The sequence below is a fragment of the Seriola lalandi genome, unplaced genomic scaffold, assembly GCF_002814215.2.
Source record: "Seriola lalandi dorsalis isolate HSWRI2012SDOR001 ecotype SW California unplaced genomic scaffold, Sedor1 jcf7180002054887, whole genome shotgun sequence".
In the NCBI taxonomy this organism is placed as follows: domain Eukaryota; kingdom Metazoa; phylum Chordata; class Actinopteri; order Carangiformes; family Carangidae; genus Seriola; species Seriola lalandi.
In genome coordinates this window covers 2,186,027-2,204,801 of record NW_019525439.1, presented here as the reverse complement: position 1 = coordinate 2,204,801, position 18,775 = coordinate 2,186,027, and the positions used below count along the sequence as shown (strand labels likewise).

General features: G+C 40.2%; 1 protein-coding gene and 1 long non-coding RNA gene across 3 annotated transcripts in view; one reads left to right on the top strand and one right to left on the bottom strand.

Moving 5' to 3' along the window:
• Positions 1 to 18,775, top strand: part of LOC147817808 (uncharacterized) — a 251,195-nt gene that overhangs the window by 177,307 nt on the left and 55,113 nt on the right. The gene's annotated exons all lie outside the window — the stretch shown is intronic.
• samd12 (sterile alpha motif domain containing 12) overlaps positions 1 to 18,775 on the bottom strand; it is a 101,321-nt gene that overhangs the window by 28,184 nt on the left and 54,362 nt on the right. The window contains exon 5 of one of the 2 annotated variants that reach the window (XM_023429090.2): positions 15,822 to 16,008. The exons of the other annotated variant lie outside the window; for it this stretch is intronic. Coding sequence (XP_023284858.1) covers positions 16,004 to 16,008 — 5 coding nt within the window. The 3' untranslated portion in view covers positions 15,822 to 16,003. Of the gene's footprint in view, positions 1 to 15,821; positions 16,009 to 18,775 lie in introns of those variants that run through there. 2 annotated transcript variants of the gene reach the window in all.

The following is an 18,775-nucleotide window of genomic DNA, read 5'->3' as shown; positions in this document are numbered from 1 at the left end:
TATTCCACTTTTGTCTCTGTGCACAGCTGTAAACATTTAGATTTAGTTCATGACCTCAGGAGAGAAATAGACTCAGTGCTGCTGCCATGCAAGAGTCATACAAGCTCTCAGCCTAAGTACATTTATTCCCCGGGCGGTGCTGAGCTGCTACTGCACGACAGTGACATTCTGCACACTCTCTGAGGAATAAGCCCGTAAAAATGAGATGCCACTATGATTAATAACCATAAAAATATGTGTTCACATTCGACTCGAGGTGGCAACAATATGGATGCCATGGAGCGAACAATGACAAAGTTTATCAATTTCTGCTCCGAAGGTGCACTCATGCACATTCTGGGGTGGCCATTTTCTAGAAAATGTAATTTTCAGCAGGAGCATATATAGGTATATACCTAGAGTTCCAGTAATCATGTAGACCCTCTTCCAAAATACAAGTGCAATCAGAGTGGATTCAGAAATGTGTGCAAGTGAGTCAGTGTTTGTGTGAGTGCATCTATTTGCAGGCCTATGAGTGTGTGTGTGTGTGTGTGTTTGTGTTCCAACAGGCTGTGTGCTGTCAGGCAGTGTTGTATAGCGTGGAACCATTCGATCTGTCTAAGGGAATAGAGTGTGTGTCTGCAGCATGGCGTATGGCCACCACTCCTCTCCCAGGAGCCAGTTCACTTTAATTGATGCTCCACTGAAACACAAGCCCGGGCAGGACACTAGCTCGCACAACACTGCTATCTCCAGCATCTCTGTCTCCCATAGAAATAGAATTAGACTGACAGCCACATGCCTCTAGAGCTGCAGTATGACAAACACACACACAAAGACATAGATGTACACACATACACACACTTATAAACAAATAAATACACACACAAAACAGCATATACACAGTAGCGGAGACAAGAGTGCTATGGCACAGACACACACACGCACACACAAATGCACACACAAAGACAGTGTGATAGAGTGGCTGTGGCTCTCCATCAACCAAGAAATCTCATATTGGTCTGCTTTATATTGTCCCGAGCAACTGCGAAGGAGAGAAAGACAGAGAGGGAGAGAGAGAAGGAGGCGATGGAAAATGGGAGGATCAATGGAGGCAGAGTGAGTGATGAGAATGAGAGAGGAGAGCAGAAGTGGAGGAGGAAAAAAATAAAAAAGAACATTTGGCAGAGGACAAGGAGAGGCACGTCGAGGAAGGTAGAGATGAAGAGAACAGGAGCAGAGGGCGGGTGTGTGGACGGAAAATTAATAGTTACCACCCTTTTTTGTGGTTTTCACTCTACTTCTGTGTTCAAACTGGGTTAACGCCGAAGGTTAAGAGCTAATCGTTGTTTTAATCTGTTAACCATGAAAGCATGGCATGATCCTTTCTCACACAGCGGAAATAAGCCAGTGTACTGTCAGGAAAAAAAGCTTAAACCTTAATTGGTTTGACAAAACAGACAATCTGAAGACATCACTTTGGGCTCTGAGAAATTGTGATGAGGATTTTTACCATTTTTCTCACATCTAGAATAAATGATGAAACAATGAATCAAAAAAAAAAAGAATATGTTACTCGTAGGCCTAGATCATACTCAAATCCCTTGAAGAGTATGTGGATGAAAGGTGGCTTTTCTTATGCAGTAAATATTTTTCTTTGACAAAAGCTGAGCCCACTACATTGTTATCCACTGATATCAACACAATCTCCAAATGTTTCAGGAGGTTCAGCAGTGTGGGCAGATTTTGGCTCATAGTAGACCAGCTCCAGCTGATTTGTAATGCCTTTTGATTTCACACTACCAAATGCAATACAAAGAAGCATTGAATTATCAATTATTAATTAGCCTCCAAACCCTCTGGCATTTCCCTTGTTGCACACCATGATCTGAGCTTCTGCAAGCCAAGGTCACATGGTACCAAGCAATAGTAGCATTATGATAGCGTGCCTCTTCATCGCCCTCCTGCCAATTTAAAACTTCACATCGTTTGCTAATGTATTCTCACCATTAAGGCCGGCATAATGAGCAGCAGGACACTGTTTAGCATGCAGTAAACACCTGCTTGGCCCCCAAATCATATTTCACTCTTTCTCGTCGTCAGCAACTCTTGTAGTGGATGGTGTAAGAGTTGCAGTGTAGAGGACGGGGGTGGGGTGAGGGGGGAGCAAAAGGGGCTATTTGTATTCTGCTAATCCTCCAGTACAGCGTTGCAGAGGGTAATGGGGGTTAACAGGACTTTCACTTAAACACACGCTGAGCTCCCTGCTCTCAGTGAGTTTCTCAGAGGCCAGAGGAAGTTGCGCCTCTAGATTCAAACCCCTCCACCGACCTGCTCACCCGGGACTGCCTCTCTGATGGGGGTTATGAAGGCAGGTGGGTGTGTAGAGGAGTGGGTGGATTGGAGGAGTGAAGATGATGGTGGTGAAAGGGCAAACATGGTCAGGGTAAGCCATATAATTGTGTTATAGATAGATGTTGTTATAGATACTTTAACCCAAACCATGATATACACGGTTTGTGCCTTAACCTCTCCAGACTTCACAGCTTTGTCAGATCAGAAGTAAATATTGCACTTATTGTACAAAACATCTCATATCATCATCTCATATATATAATGCACTGTTATAGATTAAAATACCCATTATGTACAACAGTTAAAATTGCTGCACATTCACAAGCTACAACATTAAAATGTTGCTTCCATTAAACAATAATAATAATTCAATAATGTATATATTCTGTATTATTGGCATTTGCCCCTTTGATACTTGCTGGAAGTCTTTTTTGCTTATCCATAAGTAAAAGTCTTTAATGCATGACTAAGTTCTCTATATATTTACACAGTGAGGTTTTCATCAATTGGTTATCCATCCATCCATCCATCCATCCATCCATCCATCCTGGATAGGTCATCAAGCAAAAAGTCTGCACTTACACGTACACCAATCTCCAAGCCTTTTGTATCCACACGCTATTTATGCTTAGGTAATTAAAAACAATAATACACTATTTTCCCTAATATAATTACACTAATTGTGGAGTCAGTACTCTGGAGGAGATTAAAACCAAGATATATTCAAATGAAGTACTTTGCAGCTGCATCCACATTTGTAAATTATTGATTGTGAATGTATATAACATCCTCGCCTTAAATCATATATTAGTCTTACATTTGCACATTCCATTTACTGATCATGCAGGAGGCTTACATTATGAATTCATTGAGTGGGAAAAGAGTTGATCCGAGGCTTGCAGTGCAGCCATAAGGCCCATAATATTATCTCTATGAGAACATGAAGTTCCAGCGCTGTTGCTGATGCCATTGCCCTAAAACGCTATATTATTTTTACAGACAGTGTGTTCACGTTTTCGATCAACTAGAGATTCTTATAGTCTCTTTAAGGTGGTTATGATGGGAAGACTGTAAAATGTCATTATAATATCCATGTTAATAAGTGGCTCATCTCAAATTTTATTGCCCTGTTAAAGCAAGGAAAGATAACAGCAAATAAAAATCTCGTCACTATTTTGTGTCATTTTTTAATATCATGCAGTAAATTATTTTGAATGTGTCCTCACTATTATTCAAAACATTTTCCCCAGAATAAGGCAAAGAAATCTTTACAAATGCTTTTTTTTTTAATGGTTATTGGGTAACATAACACTTTTATAGACTACATTGGAGATAGATTTACTGTATTTCATAGATTGAGATGTCAAAGTGACTCTGCTGCCTAAGTATTTTTATGAACAAGGTCTTTTAGCTTTGATTTACAGTAAGTGGTGGATAGAATAAAGGAAGAATTTGAACTGTGAAGAGATGTCACAAATCACTTTGAAATCCACGGTGTCCAGTGCAAGTGGGAAGGAAGGTCGCGCAACAAGCAAGAATACCGCACTTCAATTAGACCACCAAGGTTGAAGCCCAGGTGTTTGTGAGCATTCACTGTGCTGAAGTCCCCTTGAGCAAAACAGTGAATCCTTAAAGTTGCTATTCTCTATGTGACCCTGTTCGTTGCAGGAATGAATAAAATATCAAAACATTATTATGCACACTGTAACTTCTAGGGCAACTGGATGTTTGGCGCTGTATTTCTTTTCAGTATGGTCGCATTTCTGTTGATTTAACTCAGCCCCTCTGCTTCTGAAAGCGTTTGTTATCGTGGAATTTATGAAGTTATTACTTTATTATTTGCAATTTCATTTGTGAGATTAGTTCATTTCAAAAGAAGAACAGATTAAATAGTGTGTTTATGTACTTTGTAAAAGGTAATCATTGGCCTGTCCGGCTAATTAGCATACTACCTTCTGCAGTAACCTAGCGTTACTGCCAAGGCCAACAAACACATCATTAAGCATCATTAACTAAGTGGTTAGGTTTTTTAAAAAAATAAAACAAAAACAAAACCTGTACATTACATTGTGTTAAATTTTCATTGACTAGTTCTCATCCTAAAAGCGTCTCTACACTGCAATGCTGTAGCTACTACATGTCAATACTACATCATCAACTGGTGGGTGCTCGCTTTTTACCTGGGACTTGTGGCTTTAGCTTCAGTCTTCATGATATAATGTACATGTATGTAACCATTAAATGCATATTTGAGACCTCATTCACAAGATTCTCGTTTTAAAACATACTGAAAAATAAAAAAACAAGTCATGGAGCTAATGTTTGCGTAAGTAGCTAGCTTGCTACAGCTGATAAAATATGCTAGCGACAGTGAAGATTTCAGCCAGCAAAACTGACAGTCGCTGGCCAGAGATGAGTGGTCAGTGTTTGTCTACTTCTGTTTGAAATTATTGTTTAAAAAATGTAAATGTTTGAGGTGTAAATCAGCCTGTTAGTAAACTGTGTATGTGCCATATGCGGAAACTAGCAAACAGGGCTCAGCAAACAGTGAATTTGCACCCTTAGTATTTAGCATGAAGCACAGGAAGACAGGGAGAGACAGTGAAAAAAACAAATAGCAAAAGAGACTGAGGCAGAGATGTTATGTGTTATATATGTTATAGTGTTGAATATATGAAGGGGTCGCAGTCTCTTTGGACTGCGTGAGGCTGTAAAAATGTCTTTATACCAGTGCTCCTTAAAGCTGTGATAAGCTCAAATCTACAAAAGAAGGAAAAACAAACAAAAACACCACAATTTGAAAATACAGCAATGCTCCTGCAGCTCTAACTTCATGGGCAAACGCATGTGTTTACACGCACGCAACACAAGTTGTAACACAGCCACAGCTGTGAGCCTACAGTTAGCAGAAGGCTAAACTATTAGCAACATTCAACATAGCCACATCACTTGCTTTCATGGTAAATCTACCTACTCAATCAGCCACTACAACACCTTTAGATATTATAGGAAAATTAAATTAGCCGCCTGTACCTGTCCAGGGGAAGCACAAGTTCTCTCCATCTCTGAAACACTTCACCAATATTGTCACATATCTATTGGAAGGCTCGTCTCTGAAAAGACCTGTGATTGGCCAAGGTCTCTCTTCACAAGTCATATTTTCTAAAGTCTGAAAACAGAGCCAAGAGGAGGTGCAGACGTCCGGTTTGCTCTCAGACCACTTGCATTACAATATGCTGCAAGGTGATCACAGAATTTTTTCCCCATTGATGCCAAAACATTACTACATACCACAACTTGAAACCATTTTCGAACATTACTACACTTTGTAATTTAAGTGATTCTCATTAGGAAAGAGTGATAGAGAAGAATAGACCTGTGATAGGGAAAAGATTCACTCTCTGCTAATGTCCACCGGTGCTTGATTGCAATGATTGTAGAAAGATAAAGTGCGAGTGATATTGGACCACAAATCCTCCAGGAGCCCTCTGGAGATATATGACAGAAAAGTAAAAGTAAGAGTCTTTAATTTAACATGGGCTGTGGACATTCATTAAAATGAGAGCAATGTCAAAAGAACAAGGTAATTGATATGACTCACAGGCAGAAAAAGGTTGTTTTCAAAGCATTGGGTTGGCTTCAAAGAGGAATATATTTAGAAAAGGGTTCATTGAAAAGGTTTAACCAACAGAAAAAACAGCTTCATAGAAAGTGTGAAAAGAATGGTCTGCATGCAAACGTAACTAAAAGAACCACATATGTTCTGCTCATGCCAGTGTTAGGCTTATGCTGATGCCAACATTATGCCTGAAAATCTCCCTTCTTCCCCCAAAACCGAAGGGTAAAAAAAACCTCCCTTAAAACCACAGGCTATACGATAAAAGACAGAGCATCATAGATGAATGACATGATATTTCAGAAAAACTGAAGTTCCTATATGGAACATTTTATTCTTACTTTCCATCACCAGGAATGCTGACACCACCTAAATTCTGCAGGTATTCTCCCCAGTGCTTCTTGAACCTGATTCATCTTTCTCACAGCCTTAGCACAAAGGTACTCCTACCACCAATGGATACTTCATCCGCAAGAGAAAAACTTCATTACTATGCAGCATGTAAGATAACATGCTACATTTAACATAAGTTTTTTGAAATTGCAACTATGTCTCATTGGTTTTTATCATCAGTAAAATGGGGAATCTGAACTACCTCCATCCTGACATGACTGATACAGGAGGCAGCGCAAGTGAAAATGATTTTGGGTGTGCACAGTTTTGCTTTGATATAGAGCAGCGACAGCAGAGTTTTAACAATCAAACTCAACAACTGATACTAGAAATAGTGGCTTTGTTTATGAGTTGAACCTATAGATACTACATTTTTTACGCTGCTCGCTATTGCTTTTATTTTTGGAAAAAAAGAAGTAACAATTCAAGTATGAATCAAATGCAAATAAGGTTGTTAAAAAAGTAAGAGTGAACTGAAAAATACTTCTGCATTGTCTCTCTGCAAACTAATGTGTTTGAAACAGGGGATTCGCAACATGATGAAAACCACACGAGAAGTGTCCAAATTAATACAAAAATGTAATTTTGAAAAAGAAAATCTTAACTCATGGTCCGTTTACTGTCTTTTTCCTAAAGCTTTCTTCTTGTCTTTTTCAGTGTAATAAGTTGTTTGCCATTTTGTAATGATTTATTATTAAAGGACGAAAATGAAAAAAAAAATCTCCTGAGGTACCTTGGTATTTAGTGCGTGGCTAGTGGGCCACATTGGTAATTATGTGTATGGGAGTCAGTATATCGCTATCAGCAGAAACGACAATTCTCTCTTTGGGCTCAGGTATAAATGAACAAAATCTTCTGAAGCAACATTTTTCTTCATGCATTTAGGTTATCGAACTTAAACCTGAATCCTTCCTGTTTCTCATTGCTGGACAAGACAGCAATTTGTCACTGTGCTTTCTCTCGTTCCTCCTCCAGACCTCATTGATGTAGGCTATATCTCTCTGAGACTCCACCCTGTATAAGGCCACCATTCAGCCTTTCAGAGGTGGTGTGGAGGAAAAGGTCACCTATACAAAAACACACCCTCCACCTCAGACAAGGCAATGAGCACTTCAGTCACCTTCTGTGTTGTCTCTGCTGGACTCAGGAGAGTCAGCATATTCTTACTGTGTTTGCTCGCTCTGCCTGGCTGCATGGCCTCTCTTTTCAATAAGTCAGTGTTAATGCCATTTTTGGTACTTTTATATAAAATCAGGCTCTGGCTGGGTACACGCATCTACAGAAATAGCAAGGGATCTGCGCTCAATATCTTTGTCAGATAGTATTGTAATTGTGTGGGGCTAAGGTGGCAGGAGCCGAGTGACTCGGTTTGGATATTGCCTGGTTAGATTTCCCTTGAGCCTGTTGCAGTGTAAGTAGTCTCTCTAGGTCTTTCTCTCTCACATCTGTCTGTCCCCTCCTTGCTCTTCATCTGTCTCTCTGACTTGTTTTTTTTTTTTTTTTTTTTTTTTTTTGCTGCACAGAGGCAGAAAAACAAGTCCTGCATGCCCCAATCTCTCATACATCAGATTGAACATTTTCGACAAAAGAAAATGAATGGATCTATGTGCACACATCTGGAGGATATACAGGAAACACATTTACCAATTTGTGCTTCATCACACAAACATGCAAGCATTAGATAACAAGTCCTCATTCCACAACAAAATATGTTGTTTTCTTTACAAAAGACGTATCCATAGCAAAAATGAGTCATGAGCATTTCTGACTCTCTCACCTACAAAAAAAACTACTGTGTATAAACAAACGGTTTAATTAATATAAATAAAATATTCATCTAAATATTAATTCATAAACATTCATTTAAAACTTTCATATCTAAGTCTCTTGTTGACAACTGAGCCATCATGACAAAGCAAATTTTATCTACTGAGGAAGACCATGGGATTCAATTGAAAGCTCTGGAAAAAGCTATAACAAGAATAGTTTGAAATTTGGGGGAATATGCTTATTTGCTTTCTTGCCAAGAGTAGGATGAGAGGATTGATTCAACTCTCATGTCTGCTCACTAAATGTGAAGCTAGAGACAGCAGCCGTTAGCTTAGCTTAGCTTGAAGACTGGAAACAGGAGGAATCAGAGAACCTGGTTCCGTCCAAAGCAGGAAGCAAAATCCACTGACCACTACCCTGAAAGCTCACAAATTAACTTGTTATATCTTGTTTGTTTAAGTAGCACAAAAACTTTAAGACTGCCTAGCAACCTCATGGTGATGTCAGGAGTCAAGGAAGTCACTGTACAAGTCAAGAAAATTCCAGCACTTAATCCCACAGCATGTTTTTCTTAAACTTTTTTTTTGTAAAACAAATGACAACAAAGACAAATTCATGAGATTTAGAGATGCTGATGGATTTTCTTACATTTGAGTGGAACCAAGCTAGCTGTTTCCCTATGTTTACAGTCTTTATGCAAAGCTAAGATAACCGTTTGCTGGCTGTAGCTTCAACTTCAATGCACAGACATGAGAGTGGTATCATTTTTCTTCATCTAAATGTCGGCAAGAAAGTGAATAAGCAAAAAAAAGGCCGTGGTATAATCAAACCAGTGTTGCAGGTGGGAGATGGAATGCGGGTTGCCATCTCTAACCTCGCCATCCACCTTACCTCCTCCTCAAGAGATTTTGTGGAGCGATAACAATGTCACACTAATGTTGCCTTTCCCTTTGAGAGAGGAGATTATTCACATCACCATAAGAGGTTGCTTCTCCGAAAAATGTAAACATTTGAACAAATGGCCGATGCTGTCTTTTCTCTAATAAGGACAGTCTTGCATTGCACACATCAGACAAATCCCCCTCTCCTCCTTATTACAGACCTGTTATCACATAACAGATTATGCCAGTGCATTAGAACCCATGGCAACATGAAATAGAACGAGAGGAGAGACAGTAATGGCAGAGATCAACAAACAACAAGGTCAAAAGAAGAAAACGCGAAGATGTTCAATGTGCGAAGGTTATGAAGCAGGCAGTGGTAAATTCAGGGACGACAATGTCAGCACTGTAATCACTTTAATCAGTCTCTTCTCACACTTTCCAATCTCACTTTCTTTGCCTGTTTGCCAGTGTTTCTTTTGCCTTCTCTCTGTCTCCCTTCCTGCTTCTCTCTCCTCTCTTTCTGTTCATTTACACTTGGCTGGAAAGCAAACGGCTGGGCCCTTAATTCTCCTGCTGCAGCCCGGGCGAGCTGGCCAGAGACACAGGGCCATTTCGGGAAATAGGATTAACGGGGGAAAAAGTTCAAAAGTACAGGAGAGGAATAAGACAGTGAGTGACAGAAAGCACAGAGAAGGGATTATGAAAAAGAGATGGAGTGTGTGGAAAGGAGTCCGACACGTCATCTCGTGTTCTTTTGCAGAAGGTGAAAAATGTTGTGCAAAGATGGGAGAGTCAGACAGATTGGCTTTAAGTGCCTTCTCTGTATACAGTCTGGGCTGTAAATATGGAGTTGATGAATAAGTCAGTGTTGCTGGCTGCTAGTCAGAATTAAACTATGCAGCTGCATAACTCCATTTTGACAGAGGCGAGATATTTGAAAAGGTCACTTGATGGACCTTGGGTTTCAATTGACAAAGGGCTAATTTACAAAGAGCTGCCAGTAAGGAAAATCTAGCTTGTGCATCTTTACGGCTTCTATGAAAGGTTGTGGATGATGGTTGTACTTTGAGGTCTTTCCAGAAAGGGCCGTGTGTGCACATGTGTGTATAAATGACGGCCTCCTCCTGTCATAAAGTGGTCCATTGTGATGAACTTTGAAGCATCTGTCTGACATTTGCCCAGTGTTCCCATGTGATAGTAAACTAGGATGGATAGCATCCAGAGCTGAACATAATAACAGCTGATGACTATAATCTTATTTGTGTTGTGTGAAAGATGTGTTTTCATGTTGTGTTATTTGTCACACTATTGTGTTCCCTTTCAGGGAAAGAGCACAGAAACAGTTCAGTATAACTCATCAATAATGGGAAAAAATCCTCCTAAAAAATGTCTTTGTCTGTAAACTGTCTTTGGCTGACACTGTTTCCAAATTGAAAAGAGAGGTGATATCATTAAATGCTGAGAGCTTCATTAAAAATATCCATTTAAGTATAAAAATAATCAAAATGACAGCTAAAAACAATAATTGTATTTTCTTTAGTTAACAAATCAGCTATTCACTCATCCAAATAAAAATTAAATAATAAACAGGCATCTGTGCTACTAAAGATGTGATTTTTTTGTCAGTTATCAATAAGGGTGTATTCAGGCTGTCAGCGATCACTACAGTTCTTCAAATTGATTCTTGCATCTGATATTCATGAGGGCTTCTACTTCCTTATCCTTCAATGCTTTCAGCGACTAATATGTTAATGGGATGTAACTCAGTCCAATCTTCCTCTGCTTCCTTCTTACTTCTTTTATTACTCGCTCTCTCTCTCTCTCTCTCTCTCCATACACTGTATATATATATAAAGATTCCCCCTCTCACCCGCCCCTGATGGGGGTGGGGTGGGGGGTGTGGTGTGTGTCTTCCTCAAGCTTGAGGCCTCTGTCAGAGGGGTGTGTACAGCTGGGCAATGATAACATCCCATGTAGCTACCATCATTTGATAAGCAATTGTACTGACACTGCACATTTTAATTTTGAGTTACAATAAACCTGCCTGTAACTATCACCTTTTAATAACCTGGCAAATTATGACTGAGAGAATTATAACCAGCTCCTCAGTCCAATACCTTAATTACACCAGCCTTGCTTTTCCATCGTCTGTTCGAAAAACACTCCCAGAAGACACACACATGAGAGGGAAAATGAAGCCTACGACTAGACGGGACTTAGCTGGTGTGTTTGAAGTGTCTAAGAATAGCAGTGGTGATGTAAAATATGGTGGAACGTAGGGCCCTTGTTTATCAGATGTGAATGTCATTAAATCTAAGTATTTTACATAAATTCACTGCCAACTGTCAGGAACATAAAATTCACTCAGAGGAAGAAGGTGCACCATCACAGAAGCAAACCAGAAGCAATATGATGATTTAAATCGTGCGATGTTCCCATTTAGCAATGCATGAGAGGGTAGACCCACACAATATTTCTCTAAACCCTTTACATTGATTTAGTCATTTACAGACAAAAAATGTTTCAGTAATCCCCTCCTGTATCACTTTTTACATATCTTTTGAAACTGTGCAACAACCAGATAAAAACATCACCAGGTGAAAATATGACAGTTTGGAACATACTAAGGACATGAATGGACAGGAAAGTGGCTTATTCTTTAAGGGTTTAAAAAGTTTTCACTTGGAGTTGATATAGACCGCTATAAATCCAAGGTGACTACAACGAGAAACTTCAGAGCCACCTTAACCTTAACTCGACTACTGAGAACATGGAGCAGTCAAAAGGCAAAATCTTAATTTAAAGCTGCTTTAATTGATATTTCTATAATAACACTGCATCAAATGACTGTGTGCAATATGAATGTAACATGTTTGCAACTTTACTGTTTTGGTTCACTGTCATCATGCTCACCTTGTGCCACTTTTTTCAGTGGAAAATCTGTAGCTGCACACTACCTGCCCAGCACCAAAGTCAAACAGCGTTAGCAACTAGCTACTGAACATATAGCTGCTAAAGAGCTGAATATTTCCCTGAGAATTGGGGAGTGAAAAAGAGGGCTAAAACAAGTAAATATTTGACTTAAAGTTAATGGGTGTCGTATTGCAAGTTAGTGCTAATGTTGCTTCATGTCTGCTGAATGTGTAAGTAAGCAATTGTTTGCCATAAAGCAGGATTGGAACCTGCCAGATCTATTTGCTTAATTAGGACTGGTTGTGAAACACAGAGATGGGTATTCCTCATCCATAAGTAAAGGGCTTTGAATATACCTAGAATATCACTAAAATTTATTTAGCCAAAAATACTTCAGGGACCTTTAAACTAAATCTGACTTTAGACAAAATGTAAATCATTAGTCTCCCCCCCCCTGCGAGCCTTGATAGCACTGCATGAATAAGATGCTGATGGAAACCAGGCCAGCGATCCAGGATTATCATTCTTATTCTGGGAAACTGAATGCATAGTCCTGTGGGTCCACAGTCCAAATGAGCATGCACAGATCAACAATGTGTTCAACAGAGCAAACAGTGAGTGACTCACTCACTCACTCCCACATGTCAGTTATACCTCCGTTCTGACACATTTAATGCAGCTCATGTGTGACAGGGAAACAGGGTAACGTTGCTGCAGAACAACCTTTAACTCCAGAAGGGTTTGCCCGTGTGCTGTAGGCGTAAAAACAGATGAGATGCAGCGGTGAAGTTTGTGTAAAACATTTAGCAAACAGTGCATCTAACATCGCGATCAATATGAAACTTTCACAGGTCAAACTGTTGTCAGGAGATATTTATGCAATCAAACCAGCAGAGAAACGCTCGACCTGTGCTGTTAATCCCCATAAAAACATGGCTATGGCATCATCTGGTGGGAACCAGGAAGCTATATCCAGTGTGTGTGATGTGTTAACTATTGGATGAAAGCCATAATATCCTACTGGATGGTCTTTACTGTGATTATAGGTACTTTGATGACGCTGATGTTGTTCCTGTTCCTATTGCCCTCTCAAGTATTACTGCTGTAGTCAGCTACATGAACCCGAATGTCCCATCAAAGATCACACAGTGGTTATATCCTCAAAAGAGCAGCCCATTCTCTACTGGGAAGTGGTTAAGTACCAATTTGTACTGTGTCTGTCAGAGTCAAACAGACAGTGTTTGAATTAGAGGCACTCAAAAGTGAACTACTTCCATGGCACTGTGGTAATGGGCAAATAAAACTCTAAAGCAAAAAGAAAAAACATGAATTCTTGTGAGTGTTTTCAGCTCCAGGGTGGAATCACACTCATGGAAAAAAAAAAAATAGTGAAAACTCAACTAATATTTCAACTGATGATTTAATGTGTGCATAATGAAAAATAATATATCCCTCATAAATATCTGCTGGGTAGATTTGGTGTCATGTGCCCCAAGTGTGCACTGTATCATGATATTGCCGTGCCAGGGTAGTAAATGGCTGGCATAGCAGAGCATAGCCTGCCTGCCTCATTCTACTTCTTATGGTTTCTCTGTGCCCATTTTATAGTGGCAGCACTTAAAACACTGACATGCCATAATTCCACAGTTTCTGCGGCCAAAAGCTGTAACATTGATAGTGGAGAAAAGGTGGTGGTGGAGATGGAGCTGAGAAAAGTGGAAGGAGGGGAAGTAAAATGTGTGAAGAATCAAAGAAGGGACAAAAAGGGTGTGTGTGTGTGTGTGTGTGCGTATGAACGAACATGTGTGTTGTACATTTGTTTTACGTTCAAATGCCTTTGTTATGAGTCATTGCCTGAGGCAGAACAAATTACTGTAAATGGAATTATTAGTGAAACACGGAGGGTGAAAGGAGGAATTCAAATTAAAGTGTTTACTTTCTATCCATCTGCGTAATTACAGTTAGGACACCAAGCACTTGTGTGTGTGTGTGTGCGTGCGTGCGTGTGTCTGTGTGCGTGTCTATGGATCTGGGGGTGTATGTGTACATCTGACTAAATATCAGAGGTCACAGAGATTCCTTTGATCTGCCAAGGTTATAAACACCAACCACATTTCCCCCCATAATCAGCATACACACTATGAGCTGTTTTAATTACAAAGAGCTTGTGTACATGACAGATGAGCAAAGGAGGGAGTCTGGTATGTCTACACAAGGCGGTCCATACTGTTTAATGTTGTGCTCATTTCACACACACACACACACGCACACACGCACGCAGAGCCACTGAACTAAATGCAGTGACCGTATTTAAGCTGGAAATAACAACTGCACTAAAACTGTCACAGGTGGCTGTATCATTAGATGGTGGCTCATTAAAGAGTCACTGGGTATGTAAATATGAATTTGTTTCTATATTGCTGTGTGTGCTCAGGTCTGCAGTGTGTTTGTGCACGGCCGTGCTGAGTTAAATCAATGTTAAATGAGTCTCTTTCTTGTCTCAGGGAGTCAAAGTGACCTCCAATCGCCCTCACCTTAATTCCTAAAAGGTTAATACACTACACTTGGACACTACATGATTCGATATTCTGCAAGATACTGTGAAGCAGGACACGAAGCAGGATGAAATGTGTTCTATAGGGAATGTGAAGAATAATAAAAATGTGCTCAGCTATCAGCAGGTCTCATTTTGTGTTCGTACGCTATTTTGTGTGTTGACATGGACAATTATAGCAACATGCAGTACACTATAAGTACCCAGATGGCGCACTCATAACCTGTCAAAAAGTTGGACACTTCTCACCCTCAACGGTCGCCATCTTGTCTATGTAGCAGAAAGGGAGGGGCCACCAACCTATTTTCAGACTGGCTGAGGAAGCTGCAGCTTTCATGATGGTTGCATCAACACAAGTTGTTTGTTTTGCAGTACAGTAAAGTACAACTATACTGTTGTTTGATAGAGGCCATCAGTATGTTTATTTGTGAAGGAACGTGAACACTAGCTAGCTACTTAACAGCGCCGATCGGCATTTCGGGTAAGTGCGCAATGGCTGTGTTCGACTTGAGACAGGACTACCCAATCGAAACTCACGCACTATGCAAGCGCAAAGTGTACAGAGTGTACTACATGGAAGAATACTCACGGAAGTAAATGAGTGCATGAGAGGGTGTAGTATGCGGATATACAGAATTTGCCGTATGCCAAAGCAAACATACACCGACAAACACACACGACTGAGACAAAGCTGCAGCGTATATGAGCCCATAGTATTGGAACACCAGACCAATATCTGTATATCAATACTACTTTACATTGGTAGGAGCATAAATTTTTCCCTTCTTCCGCTGCACTGACAACTTAATGCTGCACTGGTCTGACATCTCAAGTCAATCATTCCAATGGAAAGTGCTTTGATTAACAGCAATATCCTGGTGCATCAGACTAAGGGATGGCTGATGTTTTGAACCTGTCCATAGTTGGCTTTTTATAGTCAGACCGTCAAAACATGCTCTGATATAAGAGCAGAGAACATTTTATGTACAAAAACCCTTTTAGTGACAGTCCTCTAAAGCTACAGTAAGAGCGGGACTAAATGCAGGGTACTTATGCCCCTCCAGATCTACCACAGTCCTCTGGAGTGTATCTTACCATCTGTGCATCTCAACATTAAGTGTAACTCTGATGTAGTGGAACCATGTTAGCATTTTTATTTTCAGAATGTGTTATATGTCAGGCTTTAATGTCACGTCAGAGTTATGTAGTGTCATGCCGCATGTGATGCCGCGGTAAAAACCCAGTTTTCACTTGAGGGATTATTACACCTATTACACTACATCACTGCTGGATGCAGGCTGCTGTTTAGCATCGGCATGCTTGTGTGCAAAAGACCACAGGATAGCTACATCAGTCGTAGGGTAAACTTCATTATTTAATGTTTCCTAATATACAGGAATGTAGCCGCAGGTATGAACTGAGTGAAACAATAAATCAAGGAGTCAGCCGGCAGTGGGAAACACTAGGCGTCCCTCATTAGATGCAGCAGTAGTAACGGCTGGCAGTCTGGTGCTGCATCGGGGCCAGGCCATCGTAGGGTCAGTCTGGAGGATAATCAAAAGCTATAATTATATCAGCAATGTCCCTCAAGCACAGGGACTGAAAGGGGCAAAGGATCGCCAGTATCACTGCACCACTGAACATGGAAGATATATATATATAGATAGAGACAATGAGAAAGAGGATAAGAGAAAATGAGAGAAAAAAATGAAGGGAACAAAGTAAACATGAAACAGAAAAACGGTTTTGAGAAAGCACAGATCCTTGAGTGGCTGCTGGAGGAAAGCGCTGCTCTTGTAATATTGAAACAGAAATGTAGGAGGAACAGAGGGACAAAAGTGGAGAGACAATGAAAGACATGAAACACTGACATGCAAATAGATAAAACAGACAGAAACTGTGAAAAGAAAATCAAGCGGGAGAAGGAGAGACAAGGAGACCGGCTTGGCATTCATAGCTGGCGTATGAAAGAGTGGTGGGGGTGGGGGTTGGGGTGGAAAAAGATCAATCATGTGGAATAACAAAAAGACCTTTCAACAAACTGGCTTTAATCTTCTGACAAAGCAACAAACTGCTCCTGATGTGAAACTTCTTCCTGAGGAGCAGGGGCCCCTGCCTCTAATAACTCCCCTCTGTGAACAAGCTAAATCTTTAATGGAGGGCAAGTCAGCCTAAAACTCCTCTCCTGAAACACACCTAACACGTAAGAGGCATGGGAGAGTTAAAAGAAAACGCTACCTGTTCTGAAGACAGCTTAGCAGGAAAATGTTTACAGTGTGCAAGTGTGTGTCATTTCAGATATGATTCTGTACTTACAGCACATGCTTCACCTACCTGTACACACACAGACACTCACAAGTATCATCAACACAGAGAAAAAAAAAATGGGTATGTGCAGAGAATTATATCATGAGCTATTTACAAAAAAAAAAAAAGGCTCATTTATATTTCATCCCTCCGGCAACCCTTGCCTCTAAATATTTATTAAGTAATTAAAATAAAGTTAAAAAGCCTCTGAAGCTTGAGGTCTTGTGGTGTTGTTGTGGATAAAAAGCAACACTCAGTTACAATTAATTCTGTTTTAAAACCGAAGCTTAAACCGCTGCCATTTCAAATACATTTGGGTAGTAAAGGTCTTTTGAAAATGAGCTACCTATAATGAGGTCAATGGACGCTTTACTAAATGCTACTGTTGCTACTAGAAGGCACCTTGCACATATAAATAACCTATAAGATCATGACCTTCAAAGTCAAACACTAATTTTACTCCTATGTATTTAATTATAGAGGAACCTGCCTGACGTACTGACAGGTAGAGATCCTTTGAAGTAGCCTTTGTATATGTCCAAGAGCAACAAAGGACAAGACTAACGGTGCTTTCACATCATGGAACCCACGGGCCCCGGATCAGAATACCAAACCTGAGCCCAGTTTGTTTGATGAGTGTGAACACTGTGTACGATACTCCAGCACGGATCAATAAACCATTCCTGAATCCACTTGAAAAGTTGGTCTTAAGTGAGGTTCAAGTCGACTGCTATTGAGGAAAGTGACATTGTAACGTTTTACAACTGTCACATTAATACATGGCCGTGAAAAGATCACTCTGGTCTAATGAAGCAATTAAATGCTTGCCCCTAATCTGAGCAGATGAAAAACATACAACCACCTGCTGGACGCTACACACAAAATGCTGAGAGTTATGGAATCATTTATAATAATTCAATAGTATTTAAATGCTTATTGGTGCAATAGAACAACAGACCAATACCCCCTTTCTGCACCGGGGCGAGAACATAATGCAATGATGCGTAGTTGATGATGCAAGTGCACTCTTTGTTTCCTTTGTGTTTATTGGCAAATTGCAAAACAACCAGGTGCATACCGCCACCTACTGTATCAGAGTGCTCGCAATGTCTTAGTTTAGCATTTTTACATGCTAACATTTGCGAATTAGCATTGAACACAAAGTACAGCTGACAATGATGGGAATGTCAGTAGTTGTGCAGGTACTCGGTCATAAACCAAAGTATGGGGCAAATTGAAATTCTGACCTGATCTTGGCACAAGAGGAATTACAATTCATCCTCTGGAGAACATGAATGTCTACATGAAATGTTATGGCAATCAATCCATTAGCTCTCAAGCGACTGACATTGCACTCCCTTAGAGCTATGCTGCTAGCATGACTAAAATGACATGTCATAAACTGTTAGAATAGTGTCTAGACCAGGATCAGCAGGAGCCTAAGGGCTGGAACGTGCGCAGTGGCAGCCAAATTAATCCATGAATATATATTTGCCTGTTGAGATGCCCGTGTGCAAAGAAGGTTTATGCCTAACCGTCAATCTGCCAAGAGCCACTACCCTCATATATCAAGAACCCATTGGCCTATGACAAGTAACATTGTCTTTACTTATTCAATTATCTGCTCTTTTCATCTGTTAATTTTAATTTGTCATGAATAATGCTTTATATTTTGTTTCAGACCACTCTGTGTGCTTTGCTGAAGGGCTAATTTTCCACCAGGGTCAATAAAACGTTGAGCATGAGTCATCCAGGACATAGTGTTATTTCTCTGTCATGTTTAATTGCTTTCATCATAACCTGACACACGGCGGACACAGGACTGTGCATTGCACAGGAAGGAGTCCATGTGCTTTACAAGCACTGTTTACCCGAACCTTCCCCACCGGTTAAAAAACAACTGATCAAAAAACTGTTTTAAGTTTCTATGTTTTGAATTCTCCCATTTGGCACAAAGACAAGTAGACAGTCACTTTTAATTACTGATAGTTTGGGGTGGGGGGG